A 19,367-nucleotide genomic window follows, 5' to 3' on the forward strand; every position below is an offset into this window, starting at 1 on the left:
TACTGAGTCCTTAGGACTGATCTTGATAATCTTCGTACAAACGCCACTGTGCTGCCTTCTAGACCAACTTAGTAAGCGGGCTACTTACTTCCAGTGAATGCTATCCACCGAGCATATTTTGTAGCTTCTCTTCGCCAGTGGGAAGCCACCAGCAAACCACACGTGACAGTCAAGGAAATGATTCCCATGATGATAAAAAACAGGGTGGTGACCCACTCTGGGGGAAGCCGGGGAGGGATGCAGGTCCGGTCTCGTCCATGGATTGTTTGACACTGTCGCACTAGGCCCACAGTGAGTGCTCCTGGGAAGACGCAAAGGTGGAATACTTTAGTAAGTCTGCCACACCCGAGAACATTCCCACAAAACCTCTTTCACACTTAGATCTTGTTGGTACCTGGGTGGGTAATCCAAGCATTTAATTCGGAAGCTGTCTTCAGCAGTCTGATGCTGTCTATAATGTGGCAATGCTTGTGTTAATGTAGAAAATGAACATGAGCAATGAGAACAAGCCCCGAGAGCTGTAAAGCATCAGTCCAGTCATTCCCTAAACAAAAGCACTTCTTTCTGTCGTGGCCGCTTTTCTAGAGACTAGACAGCAGTCCAGGCTAACTGGACACCTGCACACCATCAGGAGTCTGCATTCTAAATGCTCTTTTCTGAGTACTTGTGTCAGGCACTGATTGGGCTCCGGGGAAATAGCAGCAAAGTGGCTGGCTGAGGCTCCTGCCCTTCTTGATCTTGCACACTGGCAGCAAGAACTGCATTTTTCTCTTTCTGGATTCAAGACTGTACAGTACTTTATTTTGGCTGAGGAAGAAGTATGTATATGAAATTGAATGCAAACTTCGAATATACCTAATGATAATATCTAAACTATATAATGCATTAAACACTAAAGTGAACTTACCAAAAGTAAAAGGTGTGGCTCACTCTTTTTATCATTATGTAAGAGCACAGCTGCAGCCTTACTGGCATGTGTCAACAGGAACACAAAAGTGACCAAGGCAAACTGTACACTATCATTAATTTTCAAAACGTTATTATTTTATTATTATCAGCCTGTAGGGCAGTGTGAGAAAGTGCTGCGTGTGTGCGCGTGCGTGTGTGCGCGCTTGCGCGCATGGGCAGGGAGGCTGCGGTCAGCTGTGGAGTCGGCTCTCCTTTCTATTTACCTGAGTTCCGGGGATCACACTCACGCGGTTGAGCTTGTGTGCAGTTTGCCTGAGGGCCCTCTTCCTGTTCCCTCCCATGAAGAGATGTGAACTGATTTCCATTGGATGGAATTACTTTAAAGAAACCCAGATTAGGAAGGTAAGAGACTATTTCCTGTTTTTCCACACAAAGAATTACAATTTACTTCCAAATAAAAGCTGTCCCCTCTGCAAGAGTGATTGCAAATGGGGAGCAGCTACTAAACACAAGCGTGAACCTCGAGAGCCGCTGAAGACAGCAGATTCCTGACTCTTTCTAGGGAGGGGGCGTCTTTCTTGGCTGGCCTTTTTTTTCTAATATGAACAGTCCCCTCCCCCTAGTTCACAGCAACACTCCCTCAGAATCATGGCATTTGGCAGGAACAGGGCCTTCTTAAGGACTGGCAGCAAAACGGGAGCAGCAGCCCGGGGCTGGATCTGTCTGCATAGTGTGCGGGTAGGTGGGTTTCTTAGGAAGGAGTGCTTGGTACAACTTGCATCTTTCCATCAATCCCATTTTAGAAATAAAGCATGTGTTAAAAAAGAAAGAAAAACATGGGCTGGAGAGACAGCTCAGTTGTCAAGAGTATCTACTGTTCTTGCAGAGAACCCAAGTTTAGTTCCCAGCACCCACTGTAGGGGGCTCACAACTGTCTGCACCTCCAGGTTCAAGATCTGAAGCCCTCTTCTGACCTCTGTGGATAACTGCATTCGCTCCTACAAAGACACACACACACACACACACACACACACACACACACACACACACACACTAAAGATCTTAAGGAGTAAAGTAAAGTAGGTTTTGGGAAGGGGCTCAGTAGGTAAAGTGATTTCTGAGTGAGCATGGATTTTTGGTTCCCTAGCTACCACTAGGGACAAATAGTACCAGCTGCGATCCTAGTGTGGGGAGGTGGAGCCCAGAGGATTCTGCTGTCTTGCTGGCCACAGCCTAGCTCAATCTGTGACCACCTCAGTGAGAGAGCCTGTCTGAAAACACTTGCAAACTCACATGTACCTTTCCCACACTATGTACACAATTAAAACAAAAGCAAACATTAAAAAAGATTTAGAAAAGAAGGGTGATTAAAAAAAAAAGTTCTCGGGGGCTGGAGAAATGGCTCAGTGGTTAAGAGCACTGACTGCTCTTCCAGAGGTCCTGAGTTCAATTCCCAGCAACCACATGGTGGCTCACAGCCATCTATAATGAGACCCGGTGCCCCCTTCTGGCCTGCAGGCATACATGAAAGGAATGCTGTACACATAAATAAATAAATCTTTAAAAAAAGTTCTCTGAAAAATGAATTATGGGCGCGGGAGAGATGGCTGGGTGGTTAAGAGTAATGCTGTTCTTCCAGAGGTCCTGAGTTCAATTCCCAGCAACCACACGGTAGCTCACAAACATCTATAATGTGATCTGATGCCCTCTTCTGGCCTCATGTCATACATGCAGATAGAGTACTCATAAGAAATAAAGAAATAAATCTTTAAAAAAGAGTTATGGTCTCCCCTCTTCTCCAATGCTAATTCTCCCTGGCCAGAACTCTGAGATGATAAACAAGCTGTACTTTTTCTTTTAAATCAAATAATCGGGTCCAGCTGATGAATCTTGCACAGGTGCAAGAAACACAGGCACAATATGGAGACTGTCACAGGCAGCACGGAGACCAAAGTGAGTAAACTCTTACGGCACCGTCATCTACTATGTCCCCAGCTGCTGTGTGGAACCTAGAGACTTACAAAGAGTAGGCACCAGGGGTTACACGACTTCTGAAACAGTAAAAGTTTCCTCCGAATGCTAAGTTGAGGTGGTGCAGAGCCTACTATGATAAAGCATTATACTGTAATTCTGGAAATAAAGAAAGCATTCACAGCTGTGCCCACGAACTCCTAACAGGAAACCACTCCTGAACATTCGGCAGAAAGACTTCTAACAAACTACCCTCTTGGAGTCGAGGTTCCATTTATAAAAGCTGAACTGTAATGATGAAAGACACTTGCACAAATGCAACACTGGATTTCCATTATGGAGGCAACTGTCTTCACCATGCAGCAGACAAAGGAAGCCTGACTGGCAGCTGCACACACCTCCTGACGAGATCTGCACGAGGGTTATCCTGTGAGTCCAAACATTCAAACCCCGTCCAGAGCATTAGAGGGAAAGTGCTCTCTCTCCTTGAGAATGTTTCTGAGTACTCCCGTGTTCCCCCTCTGACTCTGGTTAAGAACAGGGCGAGGATGCCTACTGTGCTTGCCAGTTGTCAAGGCTTTCAGAGCAAGACTTCTTTTTGCCGCCTCTTCTGCCTAGCAAACCACAGCACGAAGAAGCAAGAAAATGGAAATGATAGCTATTAGCAAACTGGAGAAAACCCAGTGGATGTTCAACGGTAGAGAGGCTCTGCTCCTGTATTTCTAAAATTCCATATCACAACAAAGCAAGACCAAATACTCAGCACCTCTGAAGGCGGGCAAAGCAAGCAGACATTTACAATAATGTCACTCTCTCTGCCCTGTAGCTGCTCTGTAGCTGTCTGCAGGAAAGGTCAGCTAATTTTAATCAGCAATTAGATGGTATACTGCATAAAAGAACACTAATACCCAAATATCTTTCTGTGCGCTGGGTTTGTGTACTCAAATGCATGAGGTTCCAGGCCCCATCTCTACATCCCACAGAGGATCCCTGCAAGGCTCTCAAATGCTCGGCTATTAGAGAATGAGATTCCCAAAACAATACTCTCATGCTTCCAGTGCAAACAGATTTTCCTACAATAGAGAGGGGTTAGTGTTAACAGTGGTCAGTCAATGTTGTTATACTTTGCCCTCTGGAGTAAGACTGTAATTCAGTAACATTTATAATGTACTCACACATATTCTATGGGCTAACTGGGAGAGTCTGCACAGCCAATTGCTTGGAGATTTAGATTTTGTTAGTGCCCACACTTTGAACAGGCCTTTAAATTTCATCTTTATTTCAATGAATTATCTCTGGCCCATCTTTTACTGCCTCTAGATTTTCTAATACACTGCATCGCACAGTCAAAGCTGATGTTAAAAAACAGCTTTGAAGGTAGTGGTGGTCCTGAGTATTGAGTCCAGGGATTGTCTACCCTGACGTGGGGATTAAAAAAAAATAACATAACACAGCTGGGCATGGTGGCGCACACCTTTAACTCCAGCATTCAGGAGGCAGAGGCAGGCAGATCTGAGTTCGAGGCCAGCCTAGTGTGCAAAAATTAGTTCCAGGACAGCCACGGCTACATAGAGAAACCTTGTCTTGAAAAAACAGAAAAACCAACCAAACAAAACAAAAAAGCCCACAAACAAACAAACAAAAAAAAAAAGAATGCCATCTTTTCAGAGAAAAAAATTATACTTTGTGCTTCACTGGAGAATCATCAAATGGCCTGAAGCAGTGGGCACACAGCAGGAATCAAATGGATTAAAAACAAGCTACAATTAGAACCATGCCGCATCCCAGAGGTTCTCTGGAAAAACTGTTGTTCAGTATGCAAAAAGCAGCACGTCAGGTTAAGCAAAAGTCCAACCATTTACTATTTTTTGTTTTACACAACAGGATTTTTGTCTTTCTAAGGTGCCTGTGACTGCATTCCCCAAGCAGCCTATCTATCTTTACCCTGCAGTTGTTGCCTGGGTAACCAATCCATCCAAACAAGAGATTTATACACAATAGAAAAAAAGGAAACCAAACTAGAGGCTCCAGTCTTCCAAGAGCCTCACAGGATCGCTTGCGCCTGTGTACCATCCACATGGAAAGTCACAGGGTCCCGCTCTCTGAGTGTGGGACCTTAACTAAACTGACTTTTGAAGCTCATCCTCTAGACCAGACACAGTCTGAGCATGTCTGCTGCCACGGTGAACATCTTCACTGGAGACGGAGGAGGTGTGTCATCACTGGGTTAAAGGCCACAGAAAATATGTAACCCGAAGCTGTGAAGCGGCACACACCCACCCACCAGGGCCTGTTACAGGCAAATCATGTGACGTGCCCACCAATCTGGACCTTATCCCTGCCATCAATGTGATTTCTGGCTTTCTACCAGAGAGCGTATCCTTGGCAAGCTGTTTATTGGTTACACACGCCAAACAAATGCTTCACCACAAATGTCTTAATGACTGATAAAGGTTCACTTTCTGTTCTTCCAACAGCAGTGGTGTTTAAGCAAGTGACACCACTCCAATTTTAACTGAAAGGATGGAGATTCTCATTTTACAGACAGCTTGGATAAGGAATTTAACAGAACTCAGGGCAAGTTTGGACAGAGACGGTTGGGGGTGGCTAAAGCAGCTAGGGATGCGCACACAGTGTGCTCCCCTGTCACTGGGGCTTCTAGTCTCCAAGCCTGAACTTTCCTCTCAGCTGTTACTTTCCTTTCTCCAGTCGGTGACTTCTTTACCCATTCCATCCCAGCAGCTCAGATGCCGAGTGAGCGGTAGCACAGGTAGAGACGCTCTAGCACTTGCCAACAAGGGTTCGGTTCCCAGAGCCCACGTCAGGAAGCTCAGGGATCTGGTCACTGACACCAGTGTGAACACAGCGCTTAGCCTGGTCCTCATGTTACTCAGGATTTCAGATGTCCTAACATGCCGCTCGTTAAATTGTTATCTTTGGCCTATTTGCTTTTTGGTCAGTTCACTTTTTATAAACTGTGTTCTAGCATAAACACAGAAGTAGCAGAAGAAAAGGACTACTAGCTATGGTTCTGGAAGAGATATCTTGATGATATTGTAGAAACTAGTAAGTACACCTACCACAGGGTCAAAGGTGTCAAAGTATAAACAGCTGGAAGCCTTTCCTGTAAGAGAATGCTGTTTGAACAAGGCTACCTAAGGAAATGATTCAAGTTCAGTTGCTAACGCACCCAGAAACCACTGCGGCTATAAACCAAGGGACCCAAACTACTCCTAAGCTTAGTGCTGTTCATGGGATGCTGGGTTTGCAGTCATGCAAAATTGCAACAATTTACAAGATCACTAATGCTTCCATTCAGGTTTCAGAAGAAAACCTGGCAGCCAGTCAGTGTGTAGCAAGGTCCGATCCTTGTGGGAAACTTGTGGGAGGGCACTTGAAACTGTGACAGTGAAGTTGAAGATGACACAGAAACCACAGGAAGCTGGAGAAGACAGGAACATGGATTGTCTGCCAGGGAAAGCCACAGGAAAGGAGAAACTAGCCCAGCAGAGAGGCCGTGTGGGCTTTGACCAAACTGCCCATAGGGGTGGAGCTGCCAAGTCCATTGGCACTCACCATGCCCAAAGTTATGGTTTAAAACTCCCCCTGCTGAGTTTCAGTGTTTGTCCCTATTCCTTTCTACACTGTTTGGAAGGGGAAGGAATGCTTACTCTGTGCTACTGTGTATTGTTTTGTTTTACCCCCAGCGACAAGGTTTCTCTGTAAAGCCCTGTAGACCAGCCTAACCTTAAACTCAGAGATTCACCTGCCTTTGCTTACCGAGTGCTGAGATTAAAGGCATGCGCCACCACTGCCTGGCGCCAAATTGAGAGGCACCCAGCAGATTAATAAAGCACACCTCTGGATCATCTGTGAGGGGAGCTAGAGAGACAACTAGTTCATGAGGCCTCTCATCAATGGATTAATTGGAAAGTCCCTCAGGAGGTGTAGAACTTGGCTGGAGGAAATGGGTTCCTGGATAGGACTTTGAAAGACAGGGCTCAGTCCAGGCCTCCTCCTGCTTCTCTCAGCCTGGAGTCATGAGTTGAGCAACCCTGCTCCACCACATGCTCTTGCTGCTAGAATGTCTGTGTCGTCAAGCCCAAAGCAATGGAGGAGGCTGCGCATGAATGAAACCTCTCAAACAGCAAACTATAATAAACCTCTCCCCATTAACGTAATAATAAAAGTACTGATACATGCTAAATGAAAGAAATGAGACATGAAAGGCTACATATGGTACGGTAGCACTTAAGTCAACTTCCCACATCAGGCAACTCCCAAGAGGCAGGAAGCAGATCTGGGGTTACCAGCAGAAACGGACGGACTGGGGAGTGCTGAAGAAAGCTTACTTTCTAGCATTTTTAATAATAATTTTTATTATTTTAGTGTATGAGTGTTTTTCCTGCATGCATGTGTGTCTGGTTACCATGGAGGCCAGAAGGCATGTATCTCCTAGAACTGTAGTTACAGGCAGTAGTAAGCTACCATGTGGTGCTGGGAACTGAACTTGTGTCCTCAGGAAGAGCAGTCTGTGCTCTTAACCACTGAGCCGTCTCTCCAGGCCCTGAACTATATATACATTTTGAAAAGGTAATTTTTCCACACTCCTTAGTCTAGTTTGAACTTCTATTAAACTCAATAGCATGCCAAAACTTCCTCCTGCCCTGTGTAATTACATTTCCTCTATAGTTTCTGCACTAGGCAAATCCTGTCCTTATATTGTATAGCCATCGACAGTTTTATTGTCTTTTTTTTTTTTTTTTTTTTACAAAAGAAAAGGTGGGACTGGGGAGATGGCTCCGTGGTGCCTCTTTCAGGGGGCAATAGTTTGGTTCTCAGCACCCCCTCAGGCAGCTCCGGAGGCCCCACTTCCGGCCTCTTCAGGCACTTGTACTCAGGTGCACGTACCATTCTCTCCTGCTTGGCTGGGACTGGCCTGTTTGAGAGAAGTCAGTTCTTAATAGTAGTGAGGGTTCTTTGCCTGTGAGAAAATCATTGTCTTTCTGCTACTTTCAAGATTCCCTTTAAGTCTCTCAACTATTTAGGATGTGTCTAAGTGTGGGTAGTTTTAAATTTGTCCTATCTTGGGTTTGTTGATAAGGCACTGACTCAAGTTGGGGATCTTTCCCACATTTTCCCCCTAGTGCCCTTACAGCTCCTCTCTTTCTTCCTGGAACTCCACTGTGTGTACTTGGCGTGCGTGGTACTACTACTTTATTCATCTCCAATGCTGTTCATTTTCATGGTCTGGATTTCTGCCCTTTGCAATGGAAGATCACAATCAACACACTCCTGATACTTCCTCCTGCTGAGTTTTCATTTGGATACTGAACTTTTCCACTCCAGACTTTCTACTTTAAGGTTTTCTCTTTATCAGGTCACTGCTCACTTTTGCGATATACTTATATATGAGTTAATCTCTACCTCAGCAGTTCTCAACCTGTGGCTGCAAGCCCCACAGGGGTCACTTATTGGATATTCTGAATATCAGATATTTATATTACAATTCATAATGGTAAAAAAATTAGCATTATGAAATAGCAATGAAATAATTTTATGGTTGGAGGCCACCATAACATGAGGAACTATATTAAAGGGCTGCAGCATAGGAAGGCTGAGGACCACTGCTCTATCTAGAGAGTCAAAGACTGGGATTCCTCAGACTGGCTGCTTTTATTTATTTCCTCTTTATAAGCCATAATTCCCTGTTTCTTTGAGTGTCTTAGAGTTTTCGGTTAAAAATTGGAAATTTTAGCCAAGTGTGGCCTGGTCTATACTTAGCAAGTTTAAAGACAGCCAGAGATACATAGAAAGATCCTGCCTTAAAAAAAAAAGACAAAAAGCCAAAAACCCAGGAAAGGCAATTTTGCATAGCACGCAATGTGCCACGTATACCAGGATGGGGATCATCGCCCTCCCTTTCTTGATTTATTCTTGTTACTGTTTGCTCACAACCCTGCTGGGATAATTACATAAAGTCTGCATCTTTTTGCCCTATGTGGCCTTTGAAGTCTCTCATCCATTAAACCTTTGAATTTATCAGCAGAGACATCTCAGCCTGTGCTGAGGATGTGTACAGAGGGTAATTTACAACTCTGCCTAAGCCTTCACTTCCTGTCTGAGCAGAAGTGGAAGGTTAGCTAGAGGTGAAGAATGTGAGGAGCTGTCTGCACCTCCTTTCTGGGCACGAGGACAGCCTGATGATGTCTGTGGTCATCTAGATCTGGAGGACTCTGTGAGAGCTCTTCAGAGACCCCATGGACATGGTTTTGCCCTCATGCCTGCCTGTCTTTTCTTTCTTCCTTTCTGTCACCTTCTGTGATCTTCAACTGGTGAAAGAACTTAGGTACCTCCTGGGTTTCAAATAACTTTGCTGCTTATTGTATCTAACAAATGTCGTGTGGTCAAACAAAGATAAATTCTGAAAATGGAGGTGCTCAGTGAGCCAGCAGACAAATCAGAACAGTAGCAGGTCCTTGGAGAAGGGTCTGGAAGTGTGACCAAGCTCTCTCATCTGATAAGGGGCGGCTATTCTTCAGAGCCACAGGGCTGTGAGGCACTAGCTCCACAGCTGACAGGGAGAGGGTGAGTGCTCAACTGAACTGCCCCCGATTTTGCTGTCCTTACTGAGAAAGCTAGGGCTGCTTCAAGACCTTAATGTCCAGAGTTCCATACCTGACATTTTCATTTTATTCATTGACTTAGCCATTGGCTTTGTTGCTTTTATAGAGAAACAGCTTTTTGAAGGTCCTTACTCAACTGTTATGGAGTTAGACCCAAACTGGTCACAAGTGGAACCTAAGCTTTGCTGTTGGTTGGACAAATTATTTAATCTTTTTGCAAGCCTGCTTTTGCAGCCAAGGAACACAACTTACCATTCAGTTTGTGTGAGAATTAAACAACAAATAATAGCCATGAAGCAAATGGAATTGTAAGGACTGAAAACTTATTGGGTCAGGGAATTAGGTAAACTTTTGTTTGGATTATTTTATTTTATTTTTAAAGATTTATTTATTTATTATGTATACAACATTCTGCCTCCATGTATGCCCACACACCAGAAGAGGGCGCTAGATCTAATTACATATGGTTGTGGACCGCCATGTGGTTGCTGGGAATTGAACTCAGGACCTCTGGAAGAGCAGCCAGTGCTCTTAACCTCTGAGCCATCTCTCCAGCCCTGTTTGGATTATTTTATACATACACACAAACCTCCCACAAACGTAACAGGCAGCAGACATCCTAATTTAACATAGCTGTTTACTTAGGAAACTAGCATTCTAAGATAAAGAATTGGCCATATGATGGTTGTTAGAGCTGCTAGTCATTAAAAAGAAGCCAGCTATACTCCTGTTCTAACTACTCCGCTGTATCATTCAGGCTGAAGACTGTATAGGAATCAATGTCTAAGGAACTCAAAGAAGATATGAATATGTGCTGGAATGAAGACGACAAAACACAAACACACAGCACAAAGAAGAAAGAAAACAATTCAAGATAAACAGAATTTAATCAAAATAATTTCTGAAGGAAAATCAAAAAGAAATAAAACGTAAAGTGAAACATAGAGTAAGTCAAATTAAAAGTTCAATGGAAAGCCTCACCAATAACACAGATCACATGGAAGAGAGTGTCAGGGTGAGAAGATAAGTAAAGGATTTGGGTCACTCAGCCAATGTGAAATCAAAACAAAAAGGACAACAAAACCCTTCAACGAAATGTGCAAGAACCCTGGGACATCATACAAAGACCAAATCCATGAATCACTAGTACAGGAGGAAGAGAAGAAACCCAAAGCCACGTAAAATATTTTAAGGAAAATCATAGAAGAAAATGTCCCAGAATCTAAGGTATCAGACGCCTATCAATGCACAAGAGGCACACAGAACACCAAATGGAAAAGAAACTCCCCACATCATGTAACATTCAAACACGAAATGCACAAAACAAACAAAGGATTTTGAAAGCTGCAAGCGAAAAGACCAAACCACATGTAAAGACAGGGTCATCAGAATGCCATTTTATTTTTCAGTGGAGACTTTAAAAACCAGAGGGCTTGGACTGATATTCTACAAGTTCTGAAAGACCAAAGATGCCAGTCAGCCCAGGCTATCATAGCAAGAAAAGGTATCCATCATGGTCTAAGGAGAAAGAAAAACTTCTATCATAAAAATAGATTAAAGAATTTTTTTACATAATAAAAAACATATGTGGATGCTTTACAGAAGATTCTTCCTACAAATCATTTTTTGAAAATAATAGTAACAAAGAAATCAAAGTTATAAAGACAATATTGTCGATACTAAACTCAGGGGATGAGCTTGAACTTGTCTGCAGCTTTAGAAAGCATCAGTAAAGAGAACTCCATACTGACCTAAGCAAATGTGCATAAGTGCAAGAAGTAAGAAGAGAATTCTTTGTGTAGGGTCAAGGCCTTATGGGCTCGTCTCTGTCTCTGTCCAGTGACAGCTGGGAAAGCTGGGAGCAAGAGGGGTGCCCTCCCCAGGGAGGAGCAAACCAGTTGGCTGTCCAGTGCTAAGTGGTCAGTCCTGAAAACATACAGACATGTAGCATTGTATGAACTGAACAGGTTGTATTTAGGAATATAATAGATTAAAGAAATTTACAACCACTAAGGCGGCTCTACAAAAGATAATAAAAGGAATACTATGGCCTAAAGAGAAGGAAAAACACATTCAAAAGGGAACAGGGAACAATAACCCCAGGACAGTTCATCAAAAGAGGTCTAAGAAAATACTACAAAAACAACAACATGATGGGAATCAGAACTCACTGTCCAATAATAATTCTTAACAGCAACAGACTCATTCTCAAATAAAGAGACACAAACTAACAGATTGGATTAGAAAACAGAACCCATCTTTTTTTCCTCTAAGGAACACACCTCACCATCAATGATAAACATCATCTTTGGGTAAAAGGATGGAATAAGTGTTTACAGCAAATTGAACTAAGAAATAAACAGGCCAAACTATTCCAGTATCTAACAAAAAAGACTACAAACCAAAACTAGTCAGGAAAAAGTAAAAAAAAAAAAAATCACCAAGATGATATGACAATTCTAAAGTTACATGTGCTAAACACAGGTGTATGAAATAAACATAATCTGATTTAAAACCACAGATTAATTTCAACAAATTGACACTGGTGAACCCAAGACCCTCTTTCACCAACAAATAAGGCATCCAGTCAAAAACCAAAGACATAAACATTACAGTTTAATGATATCACAACCCAAATGGATCTAACAGACATCTACCGAACATTCCACCCATTAGTCCATGAAGACTAAGCAACACATTATTAGAATGATAACTGCATAAAAAAAAGCAAGCAAGAAGAAAATTTTAGAAAGAAAATGAAAACACAACATATGAAAATCAATGGGACACAATGAAGGTATTCTAAGAGGAAGTTTATAGCATTATCTACATCAAAAACTTGAGGGGGTCAGAGAGACAACTCAGCAGTTAACAACACTGGCTGCTCCTGTAGAGGACTCAAGTTCAATCAGCACCCATGTGGCAGCTCACAATTGTAAGTAACTCCAGTTGCAAAAGATCCAACACCCTCTTCTGACCTCTGAAGGCAGCAGACATACATGTGATGCACATGCATACGTGCAGACAAAGCACTTAGATCCCCAACTAATAACTTAATGGTGCATTTGAAGGCTTGAGAACACAAGAACACCCCCCCCCCAAACAGAAGATAGCAAGAGATCAATAAAATCAGGGCTCAAACTAGTGAAATAGAAACAATACACAAACAAAAATGATACAAGGAATCAATGAAACAGAGAGTTGGTTCTTTTAAAATATTAACATTAACATGATTGACAAACCTTTAGCCAAATAACCAACACAGACAGAAGAGCCAAATTAATGAAATTAAAGGTAAAATAGAAGCCATCACAACAACAGACACTTGGGACGTTCATAGAGCTTTAAAAGACAAGCAAACAAACAAACAAAAAAACTCTACTCCAAGGCCAGGCAAGGTGTACACACCTTTAACCTCCACACACAGAAGGCAAGAGGCTGTGATCTCTGTGAATTCCAGGCCAGCAAGGGAAACAAATTGAGACCTTGTCTCAAATCTCTATTCTACTAACTGAAAAAAAAAATTAAGAGAAAGGGATGAATTTCTAAATGTATATGACCAGTCAAAACTAAATGAATATGAAATAAATAATTTAAACCCATAACAACCAATGAGATAAAAAAAAACTTCCCCACTAAAAAAAGCACAGGACCAGATGGCTTCAGCACAGAACTCTACCACACCTTCCAAGAACCAACTCCAACACTCCTCAGATTACTCCATAAAAAGAAAAGGAACACTTGAAGGTTCTTTTATAAACCAGTGTTACCCTGATAGTAAAACCAGAAAAAAGGCCAAGCAAAAAAAGAAAATTATAGGCCTATCTCTCTGATACAAAAATTCTCAATAAAAGACAAATTTTGTAAGACAAATTCAAAAACACATTCATTAAAAGATCATTCACTATGATCAAGTCAGTTTCATCCCAGAGAGGCAGAGAGGGTTCAAGACAAGATGCAGAAAAGGCTTCTGGCAAAATTTAACATACTTCATGACACAAGTCCTAGAAAATCTAGGACTACAAGAGACACATCTCAACAGTAAAGGTAACTGCGGTATAGGACTGTTCTCAGAGCCAAACTGCCACCTTCAGGAGTTCAGTTGACTCTGCTCACCAAACAGTATCACAGCTGGGCTTGCTGACTATGATGGAGGGACCAAGAAGAACCACGGGACTCTCACTAAGTATTCAGCCACCTCTTCCTAACTGTGTGTGGCCTCAGGGTCTTTGGGAAGGGCTGAGTGATATAGGCAGGGAAGGCTTAGGGGAGAGGACTCCATTTATATTGTCATGGGGGAGTCAACATCCATGCTGCGTGGAAACTTTCCAATGTGGCTACTTTAAAGTCACCCATGCTCCTACTCCAAGCCCCTGACCCACTGACTACTCTCTTTGTCAGTAAGCCTCATAACTTTATTGTTTCCCCAGGGTAAACTTTGGTGAATTTGCACCTTGGTTTGTCATTGGGATTGTAGGAGGAACAGGTAGAAAAAGCTTGTCTTCCCAAGAGAATGCATTTTAACACCACCATCTCACAAGTCCACAGCCAACATGATGCTAAGCAGAGAAAAACTCAATGTACTTCCACTAAAATCAAGAATAAGATCAGGAAATTCACTTTCTTCCCTCTTGCTCAATACAGTACTTGAAATCCTAGCTAGAGCAGTAAAAAAAAAAAGTGAAGGTAATAAAAAAAGAATACAAATAGGAAAGGAAGAAGTCAAATCATCCTCATTTGCAGATATGATTCTATACATGAAAGACCTAAAGACTCCATCAGAAATCTGATACAACTGATAAAACACATCAAGTAGCAGGATTACTTTGTACAAAATTAACATACAAAAATCAGTAGCCTTTCCATCAACTGACAACAAAAAAACATTCCATGAAAGAAATCAGGGAGGTAATAAATTCACAATAGCTTAAAACTAAACAAACAAACAAACAAACAAACAAAAACAAAAAATGAGTGCTAACCCTAATCAAGGATGTGAAAATACAATGGAAAATTTAAGACACTGAAGAAAGACTTCTCACATTCATGAACTAGCAGGATTAGTACTATGAAAATGGCCATCCTACTAAAAGTAATCTATAGATTCAACACAATTCCATCAAAATTCCAAAGCAATTCTTCAGAGAAAGTGAAGTAATAATCTTAAATTTCATATGGAAACACAGGACAGCTAAAACAATGCTGAATAGTACAAACTGTCTGAGGTATCACCATGCCTGGTTTCAAGTTTTCTACAGCACAGAGACAAGAATAACAACAGCACATTGCTGGCGTAAAAACAGATCATTGATCAATGGGATCAAACTGAGGACTCAGACATAAGCCCACACTCCTACGGCAACCTAGTTTTGGAAAAAGAGATATATACACTGGAAAAACACAGCATCTTCAACAAGTGGTTCTGGTTAAACTACATATCTTCACGAAGAATGAAACTAAATTCCGAATGGATCAAGGACCTCAATATAAGACCTGATATACTGGATCTGTTAGGGGACACACTTCAACTTACAGACACAGGAAAAACTTTCTGAACAGGACCCCTATAGTGTAGGAATTAAGGCAACATTTAATAAATGGAACCTCATAGAACAACGATGACAAAAAATCCCTTCTATACAGCAAAGAACACTATCACTCAAGCAAAGAGACAGCTGACGGAATGGGAAAAAGTCTTTACCAGCTATATATCTGACAGAGAAGACAGGAGTCTAAAATGTAAAAAAGACCTCAAAAACTAAACATCAAGAAAACAAGCAATCCAATTAAATATTAGGACACAGACCCAAACAGAGTTCTCAAAAGAAGAAATAGAGATGGATGAGAATATGGAAAAAAAGAAAAGAAGAAAAGTTTACCGCCCTTAACCACAGAGAAAAACAAATTAAAACTATTTTACTCACCTCACACCAGTCAGAGTCACTAAGATCAAAGACCTGATGACAAACGCTGGTGCGCATGCGCATGTGGGGAAAGTGGAAGGCTTACTAGCTGCCAACAGCTGCAGAAGGGTGCGGCTACTATGAACATCAGTGTGCAGGTTCCTCAGAAGACCAGAAAGACCACCCTGTGGTCTAGTTACAGCACTCTGGGGCCACACCCAAAGGACTCTATTCTACAACAGAGACGACTCAGCCGTGCTCACTGCTGCTGTGTTCACAACAGCCAGGAAATGCAAACAGAGGTCAGCCAACTGATGAATGGGTGACAACAGTGTGGTGCGTCTACACAATGGAGCGTCATTCCGCTGTTTAGAAAGTGAAGTTAGCAAATAAATGGATGGAACTGGAGTATTCTGAAAGGGGTAGCCTAGACTCAGAAATGTTTTTTTCTCCTACGTGGATGCCTGCTTAGAAGTCAAGACGCTAATAAACAGCAGCAGGGAGAGGTGGAGCTTTCAAAGGAGGGGAGCTAGAACACTGTAGGTGATATGGATGAATAGGGAAGGGATTGGAGGAAAAAATGGCGAGTTGGCTTGATCAAAACATATATGCATAGACGAAATTCTCATACGATGTTTAAATGTTAAAGAAAAGTGCTTTGGCTTTCTCATCAGGAAAGTCCTGTGACTATGGGGAAGGAAAAGGCACTGAGCTGTGTGATCAATGAGGTTAAAGCCCAAGAACTCATGTCATCAAGATAACTGGAGCCATTCAAGAAAAATGAGTTAAACTTGCATTCCTGGTAAGTACAACACGGTGTGAGAACCTATCTTCACTGAGGAGTACCAGTCCTTAGCATGTAACACACAAAGAACGCACTAAAGAAAGGCTTAGCTGAACAGGACTGAGAGGTGATATTGGCAGTGAGTTAAGAAATAATTACACTTTTAGCCAGGCAGTGGTGGCACACGTCTTTAATCCCAGCACTTGGGAGGAAGAGGCAGGTGAATCTTTATGAGGTCAAGCTGGGACTGTGGTAATTCCAAGATAGTCAGGGCTGATACACAGAGAAACCTTGTCTCAAAAAACAAACAAAACCAAAGAACAACGAAAAACGGATGGATACACAGTCTCACTGTTCACCCAAATGGCTGAAAACACATATGCAGTTGAGTTGTTGGCCTTCCACGTCCTCAAAAAAAAAAAAAAAAAAAAAAAAAAAAAAAAACCCAAAAGAAAACAAAAAAGAAATTATACTTTTTATGCTCTCTATTTGAATGTAGATATATTCACATAATTTTATCCTTAGACAAAAGGGACTTGTCTAATATTTAACTTCTAAAATGTTTATAGAGTATTACAAATTGTAAAATGGATCAAATTGTACCTATATTACATAATGTGAAATGTTCTAATTATTCATGGATTTGAACAGATGCTGTGGATCTAGAAAAAAATATGAGTACAAAAGGAAAACCAGGAAAAAAAGTAGAGAAATTATGACCTCACCATAGAAATAAGACTAAGCTGAAGTTTTCGGACAGAAAGGTAGACTTTAAATTCCAGTGTTTCTATCACACCCTGAGACAGCTCTGTGAAGAACTGTAAGCTCACACTGTACACTGGCTTTAGATGGCTTTGGCAGAAGTAATCCGATTGTTTCACCTAGATGAAGACCTTCCGTGTAAGACGGAGCTGGGTGATGCTGAGAGAGTGCAAGTCCAACAATCTGGTCCGTTTGTGCAGCCAGAAAGCTACAGACAAAAAGGCTGAATGCTAATACCAGTGGCCTCCAATCTCCAAGGGTTCAGCTCTTACTGCCAGCATGGTGGCAGACCTGCAATTCGAACTGCCTCCCAGGCCCCTCTTAAGCGGGAGAGCTCTGAGTAAGGGGGATCCAAACTGTGATAGAAGCCTGGGCATAGGAAACCATTGCCTACTTCTCTTGCCCAAAGACGGAAGGAAGGAAGGAGGGATGGAGGGAGGAAGAGAAAGAAAGGGAGGAAAGACGGGCTCGGTCATAAGCAGCTCCTAGTCAAAAGGAGTCGTATGATTAGGGAACTTAGGGTCAGGCAGAGTTACGTAGACCACCCCTGTCCTAGTGACCTTAAATCAGGGCTCCAAAGACACTCAAGTTCAGACACTAAAGGATCAAAGAGATCAAAGTAACTGGTAGTTCTGAGGCTAAATAACAGGTTTTCTTTTTTAAATTATTATTATTTTTAAATTATGTGTAAAGCCAAGCGGTGGTAGCACAAGCCTTTAATCCCAGCACTCAGGAGGGAGAGGCAGGTGGATCTCTGTGAGTTCCAGGCCAGCATGGTTTACAGAGTGAGTTCCAGGACAGGTTCCAAAACTACAGAGAAACCCTGTCTCAAGCAAAGAACAAACAAAAAATTATGTGTACATGTGTGTTTGTGTCTGATGTGTGCATGTGAGTATAGGTACTTGCAGAGGCCAGAAAGGGCACTGAAACTGCCCGATGTGCGTGTTGGGAACTTAACTTGGGGCTTCTGTACCGGCATTATGCACTTTTAACTGCTAAATCATTCCTCTAGTCCCCATCCAACACTTCCAAAAGTCAGATATTTTCTTCTTCTTTCTCTCGTTCTTTCTTTTATTTTTCGAGACAGTGTTTCTCTGTGTATCCCTGGCCATCCTGGAACTTCCTCTATAGACTAGGCTGGTCTCAACTCAAGAGATCTACCTGTCTCTGCCCTCTGAGTGCTGGGATTAAAGATGTACACCACCACTGCCATCAAAAGTCATGTTTTCAACCAAGTACTTCAAAATAATCCCTACCACATGACATTACCTTCCAAGTACACTATTCATTGAGTAAAGAAAATGAATAGGAGCCCTAAGAATACCTCCATGAACATTCAGGTTTCTAGCAGAGCCGACTTAATTACAGTTTCCTAAGTGCAGTGATAGTGGAAGTGAAAAACTGCACGCTAAGAAGAAGACTGTGCTTGGCTTCTCTCTCTGAAATGTGGCCTCCCACTCCCTTCACTCTTCCTCACCAATCAATGTCTAAATGCCTAGCCTCTCGTCCTTAAAGAACCATCTATAGGTCACTGCCTCAAGAACAAAGATGCCTTGGATCAACTTTATGACCTTCAACACCAAGTGGTCCAGAAGTTGTGGACCACTTTCTCCTCAAAAAGGAATGTATTATAACCACAGATTAGCATGCTTTCACAAGAAGAGAAACTTCTTGTAGGAGTGGGCAGAGATTAATGCAAAGGCCAATAACTGGCCAAAGTGCTAAGAATAAGTGACTACTAAGTGCTTAGCCCTAAATAAGACATTTATACTATATACCACTACACTGGCTAGGTTTTTTTTTTTTTTTTTTTGTCAAGTTGATACAACCTAGAGTCATCTGACAGAAAGGAATCTTAATTGAGAAAAATACCTCTATTAGATCAGAGGTAAGTCTGTGGGACATTTTCTTGATTAAAGATTGCCAGGTGGTGGTGCACACCTTTAATCCCAGCACTTGGGAGGCAGAGACAGGTGGATATCTTTAAGTTTGAGGCCAGGCTGGTCTACAGAGGGAGTCCCAGGACAGGCTCCAAAGCTACAGAGAAACCCTGTCTCGAAACACCCCCCCCCACACACACACAAAGGAAAGAAAAAGATTGACGTGACAGAGTTCAGCCCAAGGTGGGTTGTGCTATTCCTAGGCAGGTTGTACTGGGGCCATTAAGAAAACTGAGAAAGTCCAGAGAAACATACCAGTAAACAGCATTCCTCCATAGCCTCTGCTTTATTTCCTGCCTCCAGATTTCTGCCCTGACTTCCCTCAGTGATGGATGTGACCTGTGAGTTATAAATTAAATCCTTTCCTCCCCAAGTTGCATTCAGTCATGGTGTTTTTTTTTTTTCTATTTTTTTTTAATTTTTATTTATTTATTTATTTATTAAAGATTTCTGTCTCTTCCCCCCCCCCCCC

At 42.1% G+C, this 19,367-nt stretch overlaps 1 protein-coding gene across 1 annotated transcript in view; it reads right to left on the minus strand.

Moving 5' to 3' along the window:
• The window catches only part of Mosmo (modulator of smoothened), a 64,465-nt gene that overhangs the window by 8,775 nt on the left and 36,323 nt on the right, over positions 1–19,367 (minus strand). The window contains exon 2 of the mRNA XM_050143240.1: positions 89–301. Coding sequence (XP_049999197.1) covers positions 89–301 — 213 coding nt within the window. The remainder of the gene's footprint in view (positions 1–88; positions 302–19,367) is intronic.

The sequence above is a fragment of the Alexandromys fortis genome, unplaced genomic scaffold (assembly GCF_014885135.2).
Source record: "Alexandromys fortis isolate MF-2015 unplaced genomic scaffold, M_Fortis_MF-2015_v1.1 scaffold_45, whole genome shotgun sequence".
NCBI classification, from domain to species: Eukaryota; Metazoa; Chordata; class Mammalia; order Rodentia; family Cricetidae; genus Alexandromys; species Alexandromys fortis.